The sequence below is a fragment of the Cyrtonyx montezumae genome, unplaced genomic scaffold (assembly GCF_038088225.1).
Source record: "Cyrtonyx montezumae isolate F1298 unplaced genomic scaffold, pur_monq_1.0 scaffold_3, whole genome shotgun sequence".
Lineage (NCBI taxonomy): Eukaryota > Metazoa > Chordata > Aves > Galliformes > Odontophoridae > Cyrtonyx > Cyrtonyx montezumae.
In genome coordinates this window covers 141,247,189-141,270,160 of record NW_027072034.1, presented here as the reverse complement: position 1 = coordinate 141,270,160, position 22,972 = coordinate 141,247,189, and the positions used below count along the sequence as shown (strand labels likewise).

General features: G+C 35.6%; 1 protein-coding gene across 1 annotated transcript in view; it reads left to right on the top strand.

Annotated features, from left to right (window-relative positions):
* Positions 1 to 22,972, top strand: part of GRM8 (glutamate metabotropic receptor 8) — a 323,602-nt gene that overhangs the window by 275,687 nt on the left and 24,943 nt on the right. Inside the window, exon 8 of the mRNA XM_065743531.1 lies at positions 10,890 to 11,825. Within this exon, the coding sequence (XP_065599603.1) occupies positions 10,890 to 11,825 (936 nt within the window). The remainder of the gene's footprint in view (positions 1 to 10,889; positions 11,826 to 22,972) is intronic.

Sequence of the window (22,972 nt, the reverse complement as noted above, 5' to 3'; positions counted from 1 at the left end):
GGCTAGATCTGTTTCAATAGGTTGCTTATGACTGAGAGTGTAATTTGAGATGGTGTCAAAAATCTTTCTAATGTTAAGATAAATGACAACTACCCTCTTGTCTCTCATCCACGATGCCTGTTATTCTCCCACAGAAGGAAATGTGACAGCTTATTGTTGACAGATCCCTGTTGGCTGTTATTTGTCTTGTTTATTTGTTTTATCTGTTTTCAAAATGTGTTTGCTTATATTTCTTTTGGGATTTTTCTGGGAATTCAAGTTAAACCAGTAATTCAGTTAATTTGGTAATTCCTTGACTTCTTTGCTCCTTTTCTTAGTGGAAGCACTATATTTGTGGATACTCCATCCCTGGAGGTGCTCAAGGCCTGGTTGGATTGGGCACTGGGCACTAAGCTGGTAGGTGGCAGCCTGCCCACACCAGAGGTATTACAATTTGCAAGTTTTAAAGTCTAAATATTTTTCCTACTCCTCAGTCATTTATGTATCACAGAATAAATCTCAATATGCTTAGTCCCTATGAAAGTCTCTGACTTCCCAAAGTGCTCTCATTTTGAATGTTTATCATTCTTTCCTTAGCAACAAGGACTATTTCTCTCCTCCTCACCTTTAGCCCTGGGTAGTGTTTTCTCCAGCATAAACTTCTGCATTGTCCCACTTTTCACTGAAATAGAGCTAATTTTCAGCTCATTTATTGACACTTCGTTCTTAGCTTCAGCAGAGGCTTGGCAGAGAGTGCTCCCCCTGCTGCTGAAAATCTTAGTATAAATCACAATCCATTTGTTGCCATTTCTGAAATAGCTCAGACTTTCAGACTTTCTACATGTAATTTTGTTACCTGGATGGAGATATGTTTGAAAGGCCTCTGTGATTTCCTTTTATTTTATGTAGTACTGAAAATTCAAAATGAGTTGAATGGAAAGATCTGACTGTTCCCTAAATGGAGCTGACAAAGGTGGCACAAACTATTATAGTGCAAGTTACCTTACAGGAATGTCAAAATCTATGTCTCAGTGTTTAGGACTTTGCAGTGCTTCAAGGTAGAAGATAATACACGCATTAGCAGCTATTTTCCTGAAAGCAGGTTAGACAAATAAGTTAGGTGCAGTGACACTTCTCTTGAAACAAGGAAAAAACTTGATCCCTACATTTCAGACTTGTCTGTTCCTCTGTCACAGTCAATTATGGTACACTGCTGCTGAGAGGAGGGCAAGTTTGTTCAAAATTTCATGTGCTTCTCTTCAATGAAACGCTTTTCAGATTTGAGGACCATAAGATCATATGACCTTCCAGTTCTGCTTCCTGTTATTCTTTGGGTGATGTAGTCATCAACTTTGTGCTTTCTGTCTTGCTGACACTTGTGCTTGAATGGAAATATTGGAATGGAAAAAAAATATATATTTGGCTAATTTAAAGTTTAAAATAAAGAAATACTAGTGATAAGAAAAAGGATGATAAGTCATCTTCTTAAGTAATATCAAATATGTGTAAAGTTTTGCCTTTATTGGCATACCTTCACTGAAGTTACTAGACTGATCTAAATCTGCGTGAGTTCTAGTGCAGGACAGTCTGTCAAGCAGTCCATCATGAAAGTGTCTGGGGACAGAATTTCCCCAGTGACTAAAACTGTGTAATGGTGACTCTTTCTTTCTCGTTAGAAGATAGGGATCCTTCAGTGAATTAGCCAGTGGCTTAAAAAATAAGAGTCCTTTACATTCAGATGGTATTTAGGATTAACCCCTTGTATTCTTTCTGTTTACTCTGAGCAGTTGAAGTGAGGGAGAATCTGAGCACCATTGAGAATGAAATGTATCTGACAAATTGATGGGAAATACAGATCTGGAGCGCTGCATTGGACAGGTCTGACTCAAACATTAACTTAGGCAACTTCAAATAAGAGTAATAGGTTTGATAGGGCATAAGTTTGTTATGGATGTTAGAAGCTTTATCAATAAATGCACCTACTCCATTAAACTCATGATAGCAGGGTTATTGTGCAGGGCTAAAAATACTCCCCAGATGCATGGAAAATAATGTTAAGGAAATCTTTGTCAGAACTGAACTCCTTTTATTTTCTCAAAGTGCTAACTTTTTGAGTCATGCTTACAGGCTATTTCTGCTAGCTCTACAAGAAAAAGACTATTTCCAAACCTTGTGGTTCCAACAGACTTAGTACTGGTAAAATCTTACCACTTCACCAAAAAAAGGATGAAGGTGAAGATTTAAAAGTAGCATTTTCCCTAAAAAAAAAAATAAAAAATCCTGACAATGTTAAGGGTTGTGGTGTAGTTTCTTTATTGTTTGTTCGTTCTTTCTTTTATTTTAATTTGAGAGTTTTTAAATGTACTTTATTATAGGTAGTTATGGCTTGATCTGCTTTTAGTAGAATATAATGACTTCAGTCCCCTTGTGTGTATCGTAATTTACATAGGAATAGGACACAAAAATGCTCATTAAAATCTCTCCAAGTGCATTCAAGTCCATGTAAGGGCAGTGAGGCATTCTAAGTAATAATATGCAATAGAAGCTGTCTATTTGAAAATGGTCTGCATAAAGAATAACATTAGAAACCTGATTTGCAGTCTGATCCCTTCATAATAATAGTATATTTTTAAAATACATATGAGTATTTGCAAAGTACTTTCCAAAAATCAGAAATCTGCTGATGTCATCTTGAATAGGAAATTTCTATGTCATAAAACTATTAAGGAAATGACTGGTAGGAGGGGGAGGACTTGGTCTTGTTTGAAAATAAAGAGTCTATCTGCTGAGGCAGGTGCTTTAATAGTAATTAAGATTCATGCTTCCAAAAGAAAAAATATATTGCTTGTATTGAATAGAAGTGCCTACAGAGTTGCTGTAAATTTCCATCTAATATTTGGATTGAACAATAACAGTAGCTGTTTATGTGATGACCTGCTAATTGCTACAGTTTGTGCCAGTCTACTTCCCAAGGCATCTGAGAATAAAAAGTGATTTTCCTTGCATTGTGTGCAGACTAAAAATCTGGCATATAACAAATCAAAGAAAATATATTGCAGCTCCTGCCTTTGTATTAGCAGTCAATTAGAATCATAGAATAGCTTGAGTTGGAAGAGACATTAGAGATCATCTGGTTCCAACCCTCTGCCATAGGCAGGGTTGTCCACATCAGGCCAGTACACTTAGTGTCAGCATTTCTGGAGCCCACAAGTGTCAGCCAAATCAGACTTAGAGAAAAGTAGTCTTTAACTTAAACAGATCCTGAGCTGTGTGCAAAGCCTAGCATGTTAAGGCTGGGGATTAAAGTCTGTAAAATACTCTCTGTAGGTTGTGATAGAATGGTGTGATATTCCCTGTTTAAGATTTTCAAGGGGAAGTGAAACTTCTACAAAACCACAAACTAAGGCATAGGATGTTCTGCACAAATGTGCATGGGAACTTCTTTATGGTGAGGGTGACAAGAGCACTGGCACAGCTGCACAGAGAGGTGGTGAAGTCTTTTCTGAAGACGTTCAAGACCCACCTGGATGCCTACCTGTGCAACCTGGGCTAGGGAGCTGCTTTGGCAGGGGGTTGGACTCAGTGATCTCTAGAGGTCCCTTCCAACCCCTACAATTCTGTGATTCTGTGATTTTCACATTATCCCTTTCCGTGTAAACACTGTGATTTGACTACCAAGGCTGATTTCTTACAGTCTCAGCATGCTGAGTGCTACCAGTGGAACATTCTTCCAGTGATAAAGAAAGACTGATATTTAACCTTTTCTGTTTATGATCACAAGGAACTTGATATCTTCTTTTGCACTGTTTTCTCTTTGCATTTATCACCTCCTTTTTTTATGTATTTGTTTCTTTTGCCTCAGCTGAGAATAACTTGTCACTGTGGACAGAACATTTAAAATACCTAATTTTAGAGGGAGGGACTGTAATTGTTGGAAAGTGGAGATGAGAAGAAAGATTTTGGCATGCTGAGGAAGCAGAACAGTTACAGTGTCTCTGGTGTAAATTCTTTGAAATATACTGCTCACTTTCAAAAGAAAAAAAAAGTGTTTTAATCGTGCATTCTGATATTAGTACTTGCCAGGCAAAAGCCCTTGCAGACCTTAGAGATGGAGTTCAGTTTAGGCTCTGACATCGCTGAGATTCAAAAAATAAATTATCTCCACTTAAAAGATTTTACCACATCGAACTTAAAACTTATGTAATGGTCTCCACTGCTCTTGTCTGAATGACAGCTTCCCTCCAGAATGAGGAAAACGTGAGTAAAGCTGAGATTCAGGCAGGTTAAATAATTTGCCCAAGGTCGCCAAGAAAGTCAGATTGCAACAGATATATATATATATACATGTATATATATATATAAACATATATATACATGTATATATATACTCTAAGCATATCATAGAATCATAGACTTGCCCAGCTTGGAAAAGACCTTCAAGGTCATCAAGTCCAAGTACAACCTGATCATACTACCCTAACAACCCACTGCTAAGTCATGTCCCTGAGAACCACATCCAAATGGATTTTAAACACATACAGGGATGGTAACTTTAACCGTGACCCTAACCCTAACCCTCAGCCACCTCTGTGAGGAGCCTATTCCAGTGCTTAACAACCCTTTCGGTCAAGAAGTTTTTCCTGATATCTAACCTAAACCTCCCCTGGCGCAACTTGAATGGCATTAAAGATGAAAGCTGTGCAACCATTCTGCAGCACTATTTTCAAATAATATATATTTTACTTTCCCTCATGGTCTTTTCTTCTCTTTGCCTACAGTCAGGTTTCTCAGACTCTTCTCCAGTTATGTCCAACATTCAACTGCATTGATTTTTAACTAGTGTTTGGTAAAAACAGAAATATGATCCCATGTTCTTTACACATACTTAGAATATCTATGCCTCAGGTTCCAGAGAAAGATGTCTCAGTTTTTAGGAAGACATCCATATGTGGTGAGGTAAATAATTCTAAGAAATTACAGAAAATTTCTTGACGATAATGATTTTAGTCTGCAGTTGACAGTCTGAATTCATTCTAGTTTATATTGTAGTGTTTTTCTTTCAAGTATGTTTTTTTTTTTTGTTTTTTGTTTTTTGTTTTTTGCCCTTCACTTATTTCCATAATATAAATGCTTTCTTAAATGTTTGTAAGTTTAGTCTGTAAGTATGACCAGCTATTCTCTAGAGGGATAAAATCTGTCTAGCAGACTGAATGCAATCATCATTATATTTAGGCTCATAATGAATTCACTTTAGTTGAACCAGTTTCAGCTTAATTTTGGTGTGCAATGACTTGATTGGACAAGGTACATTAGAGACTGGAACTTTTACTCTGAGAGTAGATGCATTAGACAATTCAAAAAGCTAAATATTGGTCTCACTTGCCTTAACCCATTCATTTTCTGTGATCCTCTGATGGACCCTTTTGTCAGAAGGCAAATATTTAAAGAAACTCGAGGCAGAAGTAAGTATAGCTCTTAGTAACAGTGGTAGGTGATGTTTCAAATCTTTGTCATTTTTTATAAGTGAGAATCTGGACGTGTATTAAAAGAGTTATGAAGTTGTATGTGAGAGCCTTGATGCTTCTGAAGGTCTTTGTAGTCAAATAAGATGTTAGCCTACTCCTGTATTTCTTGTAAAATACACTGCTTACATTCCTCTGCCGTTATTTTGTATAACTGTATTCATTAGAATAATATTCGTAAACATGTATTTCTCATTTCTAGATAAATTCCTAGCTCTGAAATAAGGTTTCAAAAATGGAATTCCTGCAACTGATAGTGCTACATAATCCAAAACATTAAAATACTGTCCAGCTAAGTCCTTGATATAAATCCTCTGAAGTTTGTCTGAGCATTTTGTATTATCACCCTTTGGTGAATTTGTAATTGTTAATTATTTCCATTATCATAAAGAATGAAAAACAGTGTTTTTGTGTACTTAAATGGTTCAGAAATTATCTGTGACCTATTAACAGCATTTTGATTGGTCTCTTTCATTTGCTTGGAGCTTTGCTAAATGAATGAGTTGCTCAATTGTTGGAGGAATATAAGTGCCAGGAATGTGAATGTGCTTCTTGTACAGTGGCATGTAAATCAAATCTTGTCTGATCCCATTTCTCGAATCATTAATTTTTAGCTTTGTTATTAGATATTAGAGAAAATTGTATTTGTAATGTTCATGAAGGATAGAGGTGTTTACTCAATTTTGATATGAAATGGTTATTTCCTCTGTGTTTTGATGGTTTAGTGAACTGTGAACCTTAGTGCTGCAAATTAAAGCAAATTGCCACTCCATCAGGCAGATATCTCACATAAGGATGATTTTTATGTCTATTTAAATAGCAGTGAAGCCATTCTCTTTCTGTATCATGATGTATTTTGTAGAAATTGAATATGTGCCTTACAGACATACTGTCACACTCTTTCAGATATTTTTACTGTAGTAAGTATTGGAATACTAGAAAAGAAAACCTCATAGTAGGGAAAAGTGAAGTACTCCATGACAGCACATCAATCTATCAGACACTGAAAATTCACAGGAGCTACTAAAATAAAGTTGAAAATAATAATTATTAAATTAATTATATTAATAGTAATAAATGCAGAGCCAGTCAACCCAGTCTGTCTGATCTAAACACTGCATGTTACACTGAATTTAGTCTTGTCATATGTCATACTGTGGTGAAAAGCAGCTAGCAGATGTCACATGAAAATTAAAGTTATAAAAATCTATAAGTCTTCTATAATCCAAGTTTACCTACAGCTACTTAAAGAGCTGAGACTCATACAGCCCTAGCAGGGGCAGAGCAGTATAAACACTGCTGAAGACCCAGAGATTTTGATCAGTAAGGGCTGAAGAGCTGCATGATTTTCTCATGTTTTCTTTTAATGACAAAAAGCCCTTCTGTTATTCCATTTTTTGTTTGTTTGTGTAGTCTTGTCTTCCTTGCTATTTTCATTCCCCCATGAGAATCCTAATTAAAAATGTGTAACTAAATTTAAGCTATTCTGATGTTAGTTTTATAACATACTATAAATCACTTTGGGAAAGGTTTTCCGAAGCATTTAGATGATTAAAACTGCATATGGAAACAGAATGGGATTTTCAAAAATGGATAAGCATATAGGCTCCCATTTAAATTAATTAACTGGACTGAACAATTTCGCATTGGCAATTTTGAAAACTCCACTGCTAAGTGTTTCTGTCTACATTAAAAAATGTGATTTTCAAAGGAGGCTAAACATCCAGAAACTCCTTTTGAATTTGATGACAATTATAGGTATTCAGTGGTTATGAAAATTATACAGTGTGCGTAACTGTCTGTTTTGAAATGTCCCTGATCATGCTTCTCTTTCTTGTATGTCAACAGTTCCTACTGTCATATATTGCCTAAATTTAATCTCAAAGAAGATGTGGGATCACTAGTGCTGTAACCTATGGGTAGAGAAATAATGACACAGGTGAATATTCTGCACAGATTCAGGAGCCCAGGATGCTGATGCATACATTAGGCAACTGGAAAAGTTGATAGCTTTAAGAGCTTTGTAGTAATAATGCCTTGTACCATATTTCTTAATTAAATTCCTTTAATGAAAAAAATATATTTATACCTAGAATAGAGACAAGGAGTGCTGTATGTTATGGATAGCTGGGAATTATTGCGATAACCAGAAGTAGCATGGCTTTTCAGTGAACTGGATTGCTTCTGGCTGAAATGAAATCAGAAGATACTCTCGTGAAGGACATCTCAATCTTCTTTAATCATTACTGAGGGTTCAGACCACTCAACCAAGTCAAAATTAGTCCAATATTACCTTGTTTCCTAGTCTCTAATTTCAAATACTGATCAATGTGAACATCAAGTCCTCAGAGCCAACACCTGTGCTCCTCCAATTGACTTTTACTATGCTACTTTTCTTACCAATTTGGCTGTAATCTGAGTTGCTATCTTGCTTGGGTTTATGAGAGGACCCCACAAAGTGGGATGAAGGGCAAATTACATCTTTATACCTACTTCCAATGTTGAAATCCTACTCTGGCAAAATTTTCTAAAATCTACAAATATCTTAAATGAGATCTGTAATGTTAAACAATGCACACAGAATAAGAAACTCATCAGCAAGAACTCATAGAATTTGTTGGGAGATTTTTCAGAAATGTAGGTCAACCTCAAAGCCAATATAGATTTTGCCTAAAAAGCAACGAGAAACAATCAGACCTTTTTGATATCACTTGCATACCTTGTAATATGTACCCACACCATCCATTTGTTCTGATTTTTCTCTACACTTCATGTTCATGTTTTGCAAGTACATTCTTGCTGGATTGTTCCATTTCTAGCTCATAGTCCTTATATTCAAGATTCAATTTAAAATAGAGTCAGATTTGTTAACCCAGTGACTTTTTCAACATTCATAACCCTGTATTGCCACGCAAGAAATAATTTATTGTATAGTTTAAGTGTCAGATGCACCTGAATAAAAATCATAATATGAATCTTTACTTACAGTTTTCTGGGATGGGAATTTATTTTCAGTTGCTGCTGCTGGAACTTGAAGTAGTCTAATGAATTATCAAACAGAAAGAGATTTTAAGTGTTGCAATTACAGAACAGTCAAAAGCATATGTAGCTGTAGAATGATTTATTTATATACTTATTTATTTGCTTTTATTAGGGTAGAAACTCTGAAAGACACAAAGGAATTCTGTGTATTACTCTAAGCTGTGGATTCACAATACAGTAAATGTGGCTTTAGGATGCTTAATTCTAGATGAGGAACACTATAGCCTTATGGCATTAAATGTTGATCAGCTATAAACTTACTTTTCTAGTTCAAATGTGTTAAAAAATTGGAAATCTTAGCTTCATCCTGTCAGGATTTATGCCAGCTCAGTTATTGCCTGTCTGCCCCACTCTAACTTTAGGCTGAATGAGGTGCTGTGTATTCTCATGGTGATTCTGTACTGTAGGCTATAATCTGACAAATAGGCATTGCTGTTCTTTTGTGAGTCATCCTAAACTTATCCACACAACCACAGCACAATATTGCCCCTATTATCCTAGCATCTGACTGAATCACAAGCTTTGATGTATTTATTCTCCTAACAATACTGTGAAGGAGAATTTGTCTTTGCTATCAGACAGATTTCATCATAACATGTTTCCTCTCTTGTCTAGTAGATGAAACACTAGGGGTTATGAAGACTATGAGAATTTCAGTAATTAAAATCCAAGGATCGTAACAAAGGTGAATTTCTTCTTAAAGCATCAAGTACTCCGCTAGGTTCTATCAAAGGTGTTTCACAGCATTGGATTATTCTTAAGGCTTTTAGGAAGCCAGTTATTTAAATTATTTATTTATTAATAGATAATCACTGGATGCTGATTTTTGAGTAATTATCAGTCCCAAATCAAGTGATGTCCTTAAATAACTTAAGGGACTCAATTTGTTGCCCATGTGAGTATGTCTCTCCTCATTACCATGTGGTCACTTTTTTGTACTTTTGAGTTTCAAATGATAGTCAAGTCCTACACTGTGCAGAAGAGAGGATAAAGAACACAAAGAGCCAGCCTGCGTGCTTCTCTTGTATTCAATTTGTGTAGTACTGTGACATGGTACTCAGAGGAAGGAAAAAGAGACTAGGAAAGTTACACTGTGATTTTCTCTCAAATCTGTTGAAAATAAGCTGGAAAAAATAAACCTTTATGGCCAAAATTATCCCTCTTGTTAAACTGTCCCCATTCTGTCCTCCTCCAGAAGGAACTGAAAACATTCCTGATAAATTAAGTTTTGTTACTGCTTTCTCACTTATAAATAAAACCTTTAAATTGAATGAACTTGCTAAGTACTTAATAGACAAGAACAAGGTGAGTCCTTGAGTGCTTACCACCTAACAAAAGAATAAAAGATGGTGTATGGGAGCATGGCAGAGTGAATCTGTTGTCTATAAGAAATTATTTGCTCTGCAACCCACTTTGGTTCACTCATTGTGGCCTCTTGCAGAACACAGTGTTACTCGGGGTAGGCTGAGGGTTGCTGGTACTAAACTGGGTGATAATTTTAAGCCAGAGACACTTTATTTTTCCCATACAGATTCTGTGTGGGGAGTATGCATGAAAAATAGCCAAGAGCATGAAAAGAAACACTTACTTTATTAATTCTCTGCTGTGGAGAAATTTGGGACTTGCAAAGATAGACTGCACTGTATATGTCTGCTTTATCCTGCAGAAAGAACCTTGGAATTTTTAAATCAGGAGAACTAATGTGTAGCCATGGTGCCTTTTTCCATTATCATTCAGGAAGCAGTATATATTCATTTTTATCTTCTAGAAATTAAAACAAAACCCCTTTGTGAATTTTCTACCTCAGAAAGTAAGGAAGTGTGAAATACCAACGTTCTTTGAAGAGGTGGCATTACATCTCCTATACACTGATGTTTTTTTCTGACACTTCTTGTTCTGACAAAACTAATGCAAGATTTCAGTCTATTTCTTCACTGTACCAGAAACTTAATTGAAACTCACATAGCCTTATTTTGTAATTAAATGTTTGAGAACTAGTGGTACTTATATTTGCATATTATTAACTTTTAAAGCGCTGTGTACAGAGCTTTTTGCTTTTAAAGCAGCCATGAGTCAATAAATATCCTTACAGGTGTCAATTTGGTCAGCAGTAAAGAGGTAAATAGAAACTAATGACACTCATCAAGCCAGTGGCATGCATGATTTATTGGACACAATCATTTAACACTTTCATAAAGTCAATACATGGGGAAGAAACAGGTTTCTTATTATGGTAAACTGCTTTTGGACTGTCAGCATGTAGTGATTTATGACAAACGTGTGGCCAGGATTAGGATATTATAAATGGGAGTAAATAGAAGGCTCATTAATTTTTTATACCCACAGGTAGAAGACATGCAGTGGGCTAATAGAGAGCACACTCATCCAGCATCTGTCTGCAGCCTACCCTGTAAAGCCGGGGAAAGAAAGAAAACCGTGAAGGGGGTGCCCTGCTGCTGGCACTGTGAACGCTGCGAAGGGTACCACTACCAGGTGGATGAATTCAATTGTGAACTGTGCCCCATCAATAAGAGACCCAACGCCAACCGTACAGATTGCCAGCTTATCCCCATAATCAAACTGGAGTGGCATTCCCCGTGGGCCATTGTGCCCGTCTTCATAGCTATCCTTGGTATAATTGCTACCACCTTTGTCATCGTGACGTTTGTCCGGTACAACGATACACCGATCGTCCGGGCCTCTGGACGGGAGCTCAGTTATGTGCTCTTGACTGGGATTTTTCTCTGTTATTCCATTACTTTTTTAATGATTGCCACTCCTGATACAGTGATCTGCTCATTTCGGAGGATCTTCTTAGGACTTGGCATGTGTTTCAGCTATGCTGCCTTGCTTACCAAAACAAATAGAATTCACAGAATATTTGAACAGGGTAAAAAGTCTGTCACAGCTCCCAAATTTATTAGTCCAGCTTCCCAGCTGGTGATCACTTTCAGTCTCATATCCTTGCAGCTTATTGGAGTCTTCATCTGGTTTGCTATTGATCCACCACACACCATAGTAGATTATGGAGAGCAGAGAACTCTTGAACCAGAAAATGCCAGGGGAGTTCTCAAATGTGACATTTCAGATCTTTCTCTCATTTGTTCCCTTGGATACAGTATTCTGTTGATGGTCACATGTACTGTTTATGCTATTAAAACAAGAGGGGTTCCAGAGACCTTCAATGAAGCAAAACCCATTGGATTTACTATGTACACAACCTGCATAATTTGGTTAGCTTTTATTCCAATCTTTTTTGGTACGGCCCAATCAGCAGAAAAGGTAAGTGATAACTTTACAAATCAAATTGTCTTGCCATAGTTGTAAAACTGCAATATTTACACTCATATGATTTAGTAATTCTGAGTGCTAATTGTGAACAGTCTCAGGATTCAGCAAAAATAAAGTATATGTTTCAAATAGTAGGATTCCTGCCTTCCAATGCAAGGTACTGAATGTTACTGTGGATAATAATTTTGGCATGGTCTTGCTATATCTTTCATTAAATGACTGTTTCTGTTGATGCTCACTACTGCCCTTCTCTGGTGCTCCAGCCTGTTACATGAAGTACTATAAATCTTTATAATCCACAGATCTGATAGAAACGGTTGGGCTTCAAAAGCCCAAGAAGATCAACGTTCATTTGTCAAAAATAATGAAGAAGAATGCCTGGACAGAATGAAAACAATTACTGTTCTTGCTATTCCCTCTGATTGACACACATAATTTAAGTAAGATAAGGAGGAGTGAATGAAGCATATGTGAAATCACATAAGGCACTTATTATTGTCTTACAGGGAAAATTTTTTCCTGATGTTTTAATGACAAGTTCAACATTGCATACTTGGATATCTGTTATCCTTTTTCAGTTGCCATAGTTCCTTCCTGGTATCAGTCACGGTGAGACCATACAAAACATGTCATTTAACTCTGCCTTTCTCTGCTTTAATGGGAAGACAGGGATAAATATACATTGTGTGAGTTTATAGACAGCTGATAGTAGTGAATAGGACAAGATAGGTAGGAAAGAGCAATAATAACAACATTGATCTTCAAAACTGCAAATCTGTAAGATTTGGAAAAGTCATAAAATAAAAAATTAAGCTCCTTGCTCCTTTACATAAATTCTTTTCCCTTCTCTTTTCCCAAGTAATTTTTAGAAAGCTTTTAAATATGTGTATTGAATTTAATTAATTCAGTTGGAAAAGTTAGCATGTATCCACTTTCAGTTGTTCAGAAGTTTAACAAGTTCCTGGTTCAGGTAACACTCTTGACTGTAGAATAAAGGAATAGATCCATATATGTTGAAAAAATGGCTGTTAATTCACACAGATAAATTTTATTGTGAGAAGAGTGTGGCAGAAGAGACATTTTCTGCATTAAAAATTGGAGTAAGCTTGCTTACTGTACTGGGTAAGATTTGATTTCCATGGCTATTTGTATTAAATCAAGATAAATGAGTAATGAGATAATGGCAAATAATAGACACACTGAGAATTTAAAAAGTCTGTGTAATATAAGAAAACATATTTAGGTGCACTGAATTTAAATTCTGAATTGCTGTGTGTGTTCAGGGTTAAGTCAGAAATAGACTTTGTAGCACATTTGTTTTAGTTGAGTAAGTTTTATGGTAAGCACCTATAACAACACAAATGTATTTCTGAGTATTGAATCACAGAAAATACTACTTGGCTGGGAACTAGGCAGTGAGGTTTGATTTACACCATTGTCTCATCTTAGCTTGTAGTAAAGGATGATTTGGTTTTGACATCTATAGATGGGATTAATGAATGCCTCTTTTACATTTGTCATATGAAACCCAAGTCTAAATACATAAATTATACTAAATCACACAGCTTCTACACTAGATGTCATTTCTTAGTTGCTTTCTTTTAAAATGATTTCTTACTCTTCAGATAACAACTTTCAGGAGGAAGAAAAGCAAATTAATATGCTAATATAGTCATTTTGTAATTCAAATAATTCTTTTTCACAGTGCTTCTACTTTTGGCTGCAAATAAATACATATTCCTACACAGAGTATTACAGACATCATCATAATAGCTCATGCGCTCAAACAATTAATTGTTTATTTGAATAGGAAAAATAGTAATAACTTGCACACATACATATACTGTCTGAATATACTCAAACTTGGAAGGGAACTTTAATATCATGAAGTTCCAGCCCGCATACCATGGGCAGTTTGCAACTGACTGGATCACCCTGCCTAGGGTCCCATACAACCTGGTCTTGAGTTCCTCCAGTGCCCACAGCTTCTCTGGGCAGCTGGGTCAGTGCCTCACTGCCTTCTGAGTAAAAAATTTCCTTCTAACATCTAACCTAAATTTCTCCTCTTTCAATTTAAAACTGTCTCCCCTTTTCCTATAACTATCAACCCATGTAAAAAGTTGGTCTCCCTCCTGTTTTCGAACCCTGTTTAAGTACTGGAAGGCCACAATGGGGTCTCACCAGAGCCTTCTCTTCTCCAGGCTGAACAAGCCCAGATCCTTCAGCCTTTCTTCATAGGAGATGTGATCCAGGGCTTGAGCACTTGGAGATCTTTGTGATGTTCTCTGGACCCACCCATTCTGTGAGAAGTGTTCTGTCAATGTAAGCTTCCAGCCGCATCTGTAAGTGAAAAAACACGTATCTGGAGCAGTGATGTCTAAAATGTCATGACTGGAATATCACAAAAAAAAAAAAAAAAAGTGAAATTAGCTGAGTAATTAGAACAGATGTTTGATAAACCTCTAACTTAAGTGAAGTTACAGCAGCAGGCTACACAAAAGAAACAAAACAAAACAAAAAAAACAAAACAAAACAAAACACTGAAGATAGATGTCTCCCTAAGATATGTTTATATTTGATAAACAAAGCTATTTTATTTCCCTTCTTCCAGTATTGACAGGTAGATTAATCATGTTCATTCAGAAATAAAAGAGACATCATTTGTTATATTAACCTGGAATTGTTCTGATTTAGATCAGAAGATGAATACTTGTTTCCCATACCGCAAAGTAAAACAGGTTGTACTCTCTACTAAGAAAAGAGGACCATAGAAAATGCTGAAAGACTTCTTCCTTCTATTCCCCATGGAAGTAATTGCAAGGTATCATCTAATAAGGCAGATGAATTTTACCACATTTTCAAGTCATTCTGACAACTTCAATCTTTCTTTTCATAACTGCAGCAAAGACAAAGCCAGTAGTAATGTAGGGTAGTTATTGTACCATAAATTATTACCCATATGATCCTACTATTTCATGTTTTCTTCCTGAAACAGGCATCTACATATAGATACCATTAATAACATTAAAAGAAGCTAGACACTGCTAAAAGTATTGTAATATTAATTTGAATTATAAGCAACTGGCATAGTTTTCAAAAGGAAACTACTCAGTTCTTAAGTTCTCAGTGGGAGGGAGAAGTGATTCTGTCAGCCTACAGATGTGTTCCATCAGATGCATTCTTTAGCATACAAACAAACCAGCCCAATACAAGGCTGTACTAATAAGAAGTCAGGTAGAAATGTTTTACATCCCCCACATTTCATTAAAACCTTTTTTTTTTTTTTCCTTGCATTATGAATTCCTGGCTAAAGGTATTCCTGTGACAGTAAGAAAACAAACATCTTAATGATGCTTCAGGCTGCGTTAATGAAGCAGACTGAACTGAGCATTTTCTTCATCTCAAGGCATTCTCTTTTTCATTCAAATCACATTCAGAGAACTATCTCTGCAGGTAGTGTACATCACAAGAAAAAAATCAAGAAAGGCAACTTACTGTGTTAGTATTTATTTAATTTTAAGAATAATATTTGGCTTAATATTTGATTAAACCAGGATATTAAGTATCACTTCGAGAGATATTTGGAATTGTTTTTACTTTTTGTTTTTACAGAATCCGAAATTAGAAGACAGTTGAAATAATGCTTTCTACATTTCATAGGTTATCGTTGTTCAAAATTATTTCTATACTGTTAATTTTTATTTTATTTTTTTCAGAATCATTAGACTGTAGGAGGACTTGAAGGCTTGTTACAAAGCTATAAATACTTAAATTTTTGCATGTTCTGGGAGCACTACACTGTTGGACAGTAACTTCCGTCACTGTCATTGAAAATTGTGCGTAAAGAAGGGGGAATCTTTCTGTTATGTCTTCTCTTTTTTTTTTAACACATCTCTTTTTTTTTTTTTTCAAAAAAAATCTCATGAGGTAGGTTGTTTCTAAACTTGATCATTTCCTTAGGATTTTTCTAGCCCTCATCAGGAATGAGAACTTTGTTCTTTTGGTGTTGAAACTATGTTGGAAAAATTATGAGAGTGAGAATATAACGGAATTGTTCTTTGCTATCAATTCTTCTGAAGGGAGTCACTGGTGGGACAGAAGTGCTTCACTCCTTGCACATTCTCAAGGCAACATGTTTATCTCCAGCTGGTGAATTTATTCAGTGTCATGGACATTGCTAGGTCAATTCTTTGGCTTAATACATTGCAGTTAACTCAGCCGTAGAAGGCTGTTCTTTGCATCCAGACTTCCATGAGCTGGTATGAAAGGAAAAAAGGAGTGGTTTTACTTCTCTGATGTGGCTGGATGAACTGCAGAATGTACGTCCAATGAGAAACCAGTTAAATTTATAGATACTCTTTTATTTCAAAAGTCATTTTGCGAGATTTCATTCCATGAGATTTTTTTTCTTTGGAAAAGCTGTCCTATATCTTCTAGAATCAAAAGTAAAAACTTTGTAAAAAAATAATAGAGAAAAGATGTGGACTGACACATTCTGAATTCTGTAAATATTTAGAAAACTTTTTTCAGTTTCAGATTTTTTTTTATTTTCTTTTGAGTTGAACTTAAATTTGGGAAGCAAAGTAGTTTTGAAACAGGTTAATTTCACAACTTTTATATAGCGAAGGGGAAAAAGTTCAAAACTGGCTGTTAAGTGTAACACCTGACTTGGCATTAAAAAAACCCACCTTAAATCATAACATTTCTAACCAGCATTTATGACAAATATTGACTTTCTTAGAAATTGAACTATCCTATACTATTATACTATTATTTACTAAACTTAGATAATTATGAAATCAGAAGGGATGAATATGGTCAGCCAAGTTGGTATCTTCTGCAAAAATATATCCTGAGCTCTATTCACTTAAATACTGTATATTGCACAGAGCACAGACACTTTGCCTCCCTTTCACAGGTAACAGTATTTCTGTTGCTGTGCAGTTCTAAGAGGGAACTAGTTTGGTGTTAATTTCAAGACATAAAACATCTTTAGAGGAACATTTGCAAATTTCCTATTTTTATCCATGTTTGTAACACATTCTCCATTATATAACATAATCACCTAGAGACTGTAGATGATATTTTGGGCACATTTGTGCATAAAGCTATGTGTGTTTAACTATAGGCTTCTAGACAATAATCTGTTTCTAGCATGTCAATTTTTTAATATATATATTATATATTATTTATATATATATATATATTATAATATATAATATAATATATATATATTATATTAATATATATATTATATATATATATATATATATAATAACTGATTTAGAATTAATAAAATTATTACAGTTCATCAATTTTCTTTTCTTTTGTGCTAGTCCAAGTGTACAACACAACATACATTGTATATGTAGAGAATTCCACCAGTGGTCAGTGCTGGGACCAATATTTTTTAATATCTTTATCAATAACTTTGACAGAGGGGTCGAGTGCACCCTCAGCAAGTTTGCTGATGAAACTAAGCTGCGGGATGCAGTTGAAAAACCTGAGGGTCAGGATGCCATTCAGTGTAATGTGGACAGACTTGAGCAGACTTGAAGCCCCAGAGAACCTCATGAGATTCAGCAAATCCAAGGGCAAGATCTTGTACCTGGGCTGAGGCAATCCCCATTACCAAGACAAACTGGGAGATGAAAGGATTGAGCACAGCCCTGCTGAGAAAGACCTGGGGGGTGCTGGTGGATGGCAAGCTGGACATGAATCAGCAGTGCATACTTGCAGCCCAGAGGTCCAACATATTCTGGCCTGCATCAAAAGAAGCATCGCCAGCAGGTTGAGGTGATCCTGCCCCTCTTCTCTGCACTGGTGAGGCCTCACCTGGAATATTGTGTCCAGATGTGGAGTCCTCAGCACAGGAGAGATATGGACCTGCTGGCGTGCATCCAGAGGAGGGCCACAAAAATGATCCAAGGAATGGAACACCACTCTTAGAAAGACAGACTTGAAAGAGCTGGGACTGTTCAGCCTGGACAAAAGAAGGATCTGAGGTGACCTGATAGCAGCCTTACAATATTTAAAGGGTAGCTAAGGAAAGAAGGGGGCACACTCTTTAGCAGGATCTGTTGTGACAGAACAAAGGGAAAATAACTTCCAACTTAAAGAGGGTAGATTTAGGTTAGATATAAGGAACCAGGGAGGAGTTGAAAAGGGGGAGCTGAGGCACTATAACTGGCTGCCCAGTGATGTGATTGATGCCGCATCCATAGAGACTTTCAAGATGGGGCTAGATCAGGCCCTTGGCAACCTGTGTATTTCCCTGTTTATTGCAGGAGTGTTGGGCTAGGTCTAGACCATTAAATATCCCTTCCAACTCTAGGATTCCATGATTCTTTGAATTGCTACGTACTTTCCCTAACGTACTGTTTTATATGTAAACCTATGAAATGTAAGTTTTTTATTGTCAGTAAGTATCTTTAAAATAACTGCAGATTTATGCATAGAACATAAATGAACATTCTAGCTTTCTTTATGAAGCAGTTATCTCCCCTGTGGTTTTGCTACTTTGCTCAAGCAGTGAATGGTTAAAGGAAAAAGAAGCAAAGCTCCAAGTTATTCCAAGTTATTTTGAGCTGAAATGCATTAGCAAAAGTTTGTGGAAGCTTCCCTGGATTACTTCTTAGGTAATGCAGAGAAAAGTTCTTTCTACTCTGCCTGCTCCTAACATGTAGGTGTGACCTTCCACCTTACTTCACATGAAAGCTAGGTAGAAGATTACTTTCAGGCTGTGCTTCCCACTCAATAAAACCTTGTGGAGAATTGAATATACCTACTTTAAAATATTCTAGCCTCTGTATAGTTTTCTTGTTATTCAGCATGAATTTGAGACAGTGTTTTACTTAGTGAATGATGGATTTGGTACATGGCTAGTGTATGTATAATTTTAAAAACTCAACTATATTATTATATGATACGCCTACAACCTTTAAGTTGTAATTTTATTTATTTATTTTAATATTAATTAAGCCAGTTATTTAATAAAATAAGCAGTTTTCAGTTGTACAGTGGGATAGTCATGAATTTCCCTTGAAGGTTCCATGCACTCGTATCTCCTGTATGGCTGCATGTCTGTTCTAATACAAGTATGGTACAAATGTACCTGGCTGCATCAGTGAAGAGACATACACCTGTCACAAAATGGAAAACATCAGTGTTTTGCTTGTCTGACATGCTTTGCTTCTGGCCCAGTGAAGAACGGTAGCTTCAGGGTCTTTGGGAGAGGAGAACACAGGAAATGAGCTGCCAAAAAAATTACATTAGCTTGTGATCTTTTTTCTACCCTATTCTGGGGAATGTCAGAAAGTTGGTGATGTATGAAGATGGAGTGCTTGCCAGAGAACTTTGAATGTATATTTTTGGATACCTGTGGTAAGTTCTTCATTGTAAATGAGGAACAGAAACAACTTTTTGGAGCGCAGGTAACAAAATAACTTTTCCATTTTCATCCACTCAAGATAATATTCCAAAATTATGCATTGCAGTTTCTCAAATACCATAGAATTCTCACAGTGATGATGTGGGAAAGAAATAAAACCAACATACAACTTAACTACCATATTTCCAGGTTCACCTAATTAAAATGTTGGTCATTTGCCTCTGGTTTGTTCATTGCCAAAAATTTGGATATTGCTGACAAATGCAGTCAAAGGGAAATCCTTCTGGGTGAACTCGATACTCATTTCATAGTAAGAAAGATATTAGTCTTTGGTATTCAATTGTGTTTCATCTACAAGTCTAAAAATGAGATAGGATCCTCTATGCAATTATTATATATACAACAGCATCCAGTTCACTGTTTTGCATAACAAGAAAAGGCAGGTAATATGCAACAGGTTGCCCAATCCCTGGAGGCATTCAAGGCAAGGCTGGATGTGGCTCTGGGCAGCCTGGTCTAGTGGTTGGTGATGCTGCCCACAGCAAGGGGGTTGAAACTAGATGATCTTGAAGGTTCTTTTCAACCCAAGCTGTTCTATGATTCTGTGTTTCTATGAGTCTGTGAGTCCGAGTCTATGATTCTATGATGCTATGATAATATGTCTCACAAATTAGTCATGTTCTCAACTATTTCATGATTATATGTGGTGCTGAAGCACAGAAATTAGTGTCCCCCACACTGTTTTTGAATAGGACCATGGACAGTTCTGTTGACCAACTGCAGACCTCTCCATATGCAACAAAAATAGATTCAGGAATGTACATAAAATGTTGTATCAGAAGACATGATCAAGAAAATATATTCAGACAAATGCAGCTCCTGCTTCTTGTTTAAAATTCCATGTAGTTCTTTATTCTGCATTCAAAGTGATGGGATATGTAATAATTTTTTACTCAGCTGCCTAAAAATGAACTTATCCTTACAGAGGCGTATGTATTTTCCAACAAATTCACTCCGCTGTCCATTTCAAATTGAAATCTGTTCTCAAATTTAGACCAGAGCAGCCTGATGTATTACTGACAGATCAGTCCTTCATGAGTATCTTCAATGCTGTTCTGTGGCCTAAAAGAATTGCATTCCTTTCAGCTATCATTCAAGCAAATAAGTAACTTGCTCTTTATAAATTCTTAGGGCATTGAGAGGACTGGTTCCCTTTGGAAAAGGCAAAAATAGTGATAACGCAGAAAGTATAAAAATCTTGAATCCTATCACAATTAAGATTGGAATTTAATAAGTTTAAAAATATTTATGTTTGTATGTATTTTAATTAAGAATTATATGATAAACACATGAAGAGAAAATTTGCCTATGGATACTAGAAAGTAAATTACAACTATAATTTCTATCTAATAAAAACAAAATCCAGCCCAGAAATTTAAGTATAAGCCTGTTATAATTTGTGACAATTTTTTTATATATAGTAAGATACTACAATTTAATATAGGGAACAATGAATTTTAAATTCATATCTCATAAGTATGGAAATATTAGGAACTAGAAAATGTTTGTTGGAAGTCTGATTTCACATGGACTAGTGAGCTTTATGATTACACTTAAAAAGCTAAACCAACCCCTTTATGGGTATTATGGGAACACATCATTAATTAGATCATTAACTCTGAATACATATGTGAATGTGTCTATAATTATCCCATTTTGCATAATTGTAAGCTCTTTCTTGCATGGAAAAAGAATAAGTAGTTTGAATTAATCCAACTAAAAACAATAATTCCAATAAATTTCCTCTGCAAAACAAAGACACTAATTTCTCTATTTTTTTAAATATATTTTTTATTTCCATATACAAGGACATTTTTCTGTGGATAAAATGACACTTGGGAAAACCATATCAGCTAAGCTGAGAGTCATTAGCTTTTTTTTCCTAACAATCCAGTTAAAAAATATGAAATATCCTCCTTATGTTAGACATGAAATTTCAGCTCGCAAATACAATTTGAATTTTTCTCTTCCCAAAATGATATTTTCCAGACTTAAGAGTGATTTCATAAGTGTTCTGCTTGCCAAAAATTTGACCCTAATAAAATAGTCAAGCAGTTTTTTTCATGATGATTAACAAGGTCATGTTTACTCGGTATTTTGAGACATATGGATAGGATTAAAGTGATGAATCACTGATAGAACTGATGTTATCAAATCATAGTTCTGCTTTATAGAGTATACCACAGTATATAAAAAATAATAGAACTATGAAAGGAAGGAAAGGACAGGATTTTATTGTCCTTTTTTGACTCCTCTGAACTCATGCAGAGTATAAGCATATATTCACAGATACTGTGCATGCCATCCATAAATGTACTGCACAGTATTTCACAGTTAAAAAGCAGGAAGGTCAGAATGAGATTAGAAGAGAAGCAGGAAACTGCTTAAAAGAGAGTGTTCAGTAGCAAATACAGAAGAAGGTTTGTACATCTGAAGCTGAGGAACATATGACATTATGAAAATGCCCTTTCTAGTAAGCTAGCACATGTAATTGAGTGAGGTATAGCAGAAGAGCACACAGCAGGCAAAGCATCTATCTCCTAATCTAGTCATCAAAAAGACATGGGCAAACCAATGTGGCATGGTACAGAAATCAGTCCCAAAGCCCCAAACCACTTTTCAAAGTCTCTGTAAGGGAATTGTTTGCACCATATGTTTTCCTAAAAAGCTTATCTACTCTAATATTGGTTTAGCAGAAATACTACAAATACAGTGCACTTCATTGTACAGCTGAAACTAGCATGCTCCAGAACTCATCACCTTCTATCTCATTGAGCCATCTCAGTGATAAAATTTTATTAATCTAAAAAGATCACGTATCTCAATTAAGGCTTGCAGATTTCCAAGTTGGAATTTTCTCTAATATTCCCTCAGCACTATTTACCTTGTCAATGAGGTTTGCAATTTCTGTTTCTAACCACTACCAAAGTCATCACCTTTGTTCTTATCAACTTTCATTTTTTTGTTAGTTTATATAGCTTCCTCTTTTCTTAACTTATAATTAATCCAAAATAGGAGAGTCATTCCAGACAATGACACATTTTTTCCATGATGTCCAAAATCTTAGTTCTTTATTGCAAGACTGAGATCCCAGATTTATCCTGGTATCTCTTCCTTCTATCTTTCATTGACAGTGACATAGACATTTTGTTGGTCATATTTGTTCTTTCACTCTTAAGCTTAGTACAATATTTTTCTGACTTGTCTATATAAAATACTTTCTTTCTTTCCATTTGAATACATCCAGAACTCTGAAACCTCTCCAAGTTTTAGTTTCTTTTTTAGTGCTCTGTTTCTGAACAATTCAGGTGAAGACACAGTTCAGCACAAATGAATGGGAGTTTTGCCAATGATCTTATATCATTGCCCAAAAACTTAGGGTTTTGTACATCTGTTAAGAAAAAGTGAAATTTTGGAATTTCTCAGTGTATTTTGCTTTTCTTACCTAACGTACAAGTTCATAGGCTCAAGTATGACTCAGCGTTACTTTGAGCTGATTAGTTGGTGTACTTTTAATAATCAACTTTATAAGTCTTTACATTCTTCTACACCCCAGAGGAATCTGAGAAAGGAAAAACTTTTATAAAAAGATACTGTAGACATGTTTGATTTTCTAAACATTCAGACCAGGAACTATACTAAAAATATAATGTCTTTACATTGTTTCACTGATGCAGTAGAACTTCGT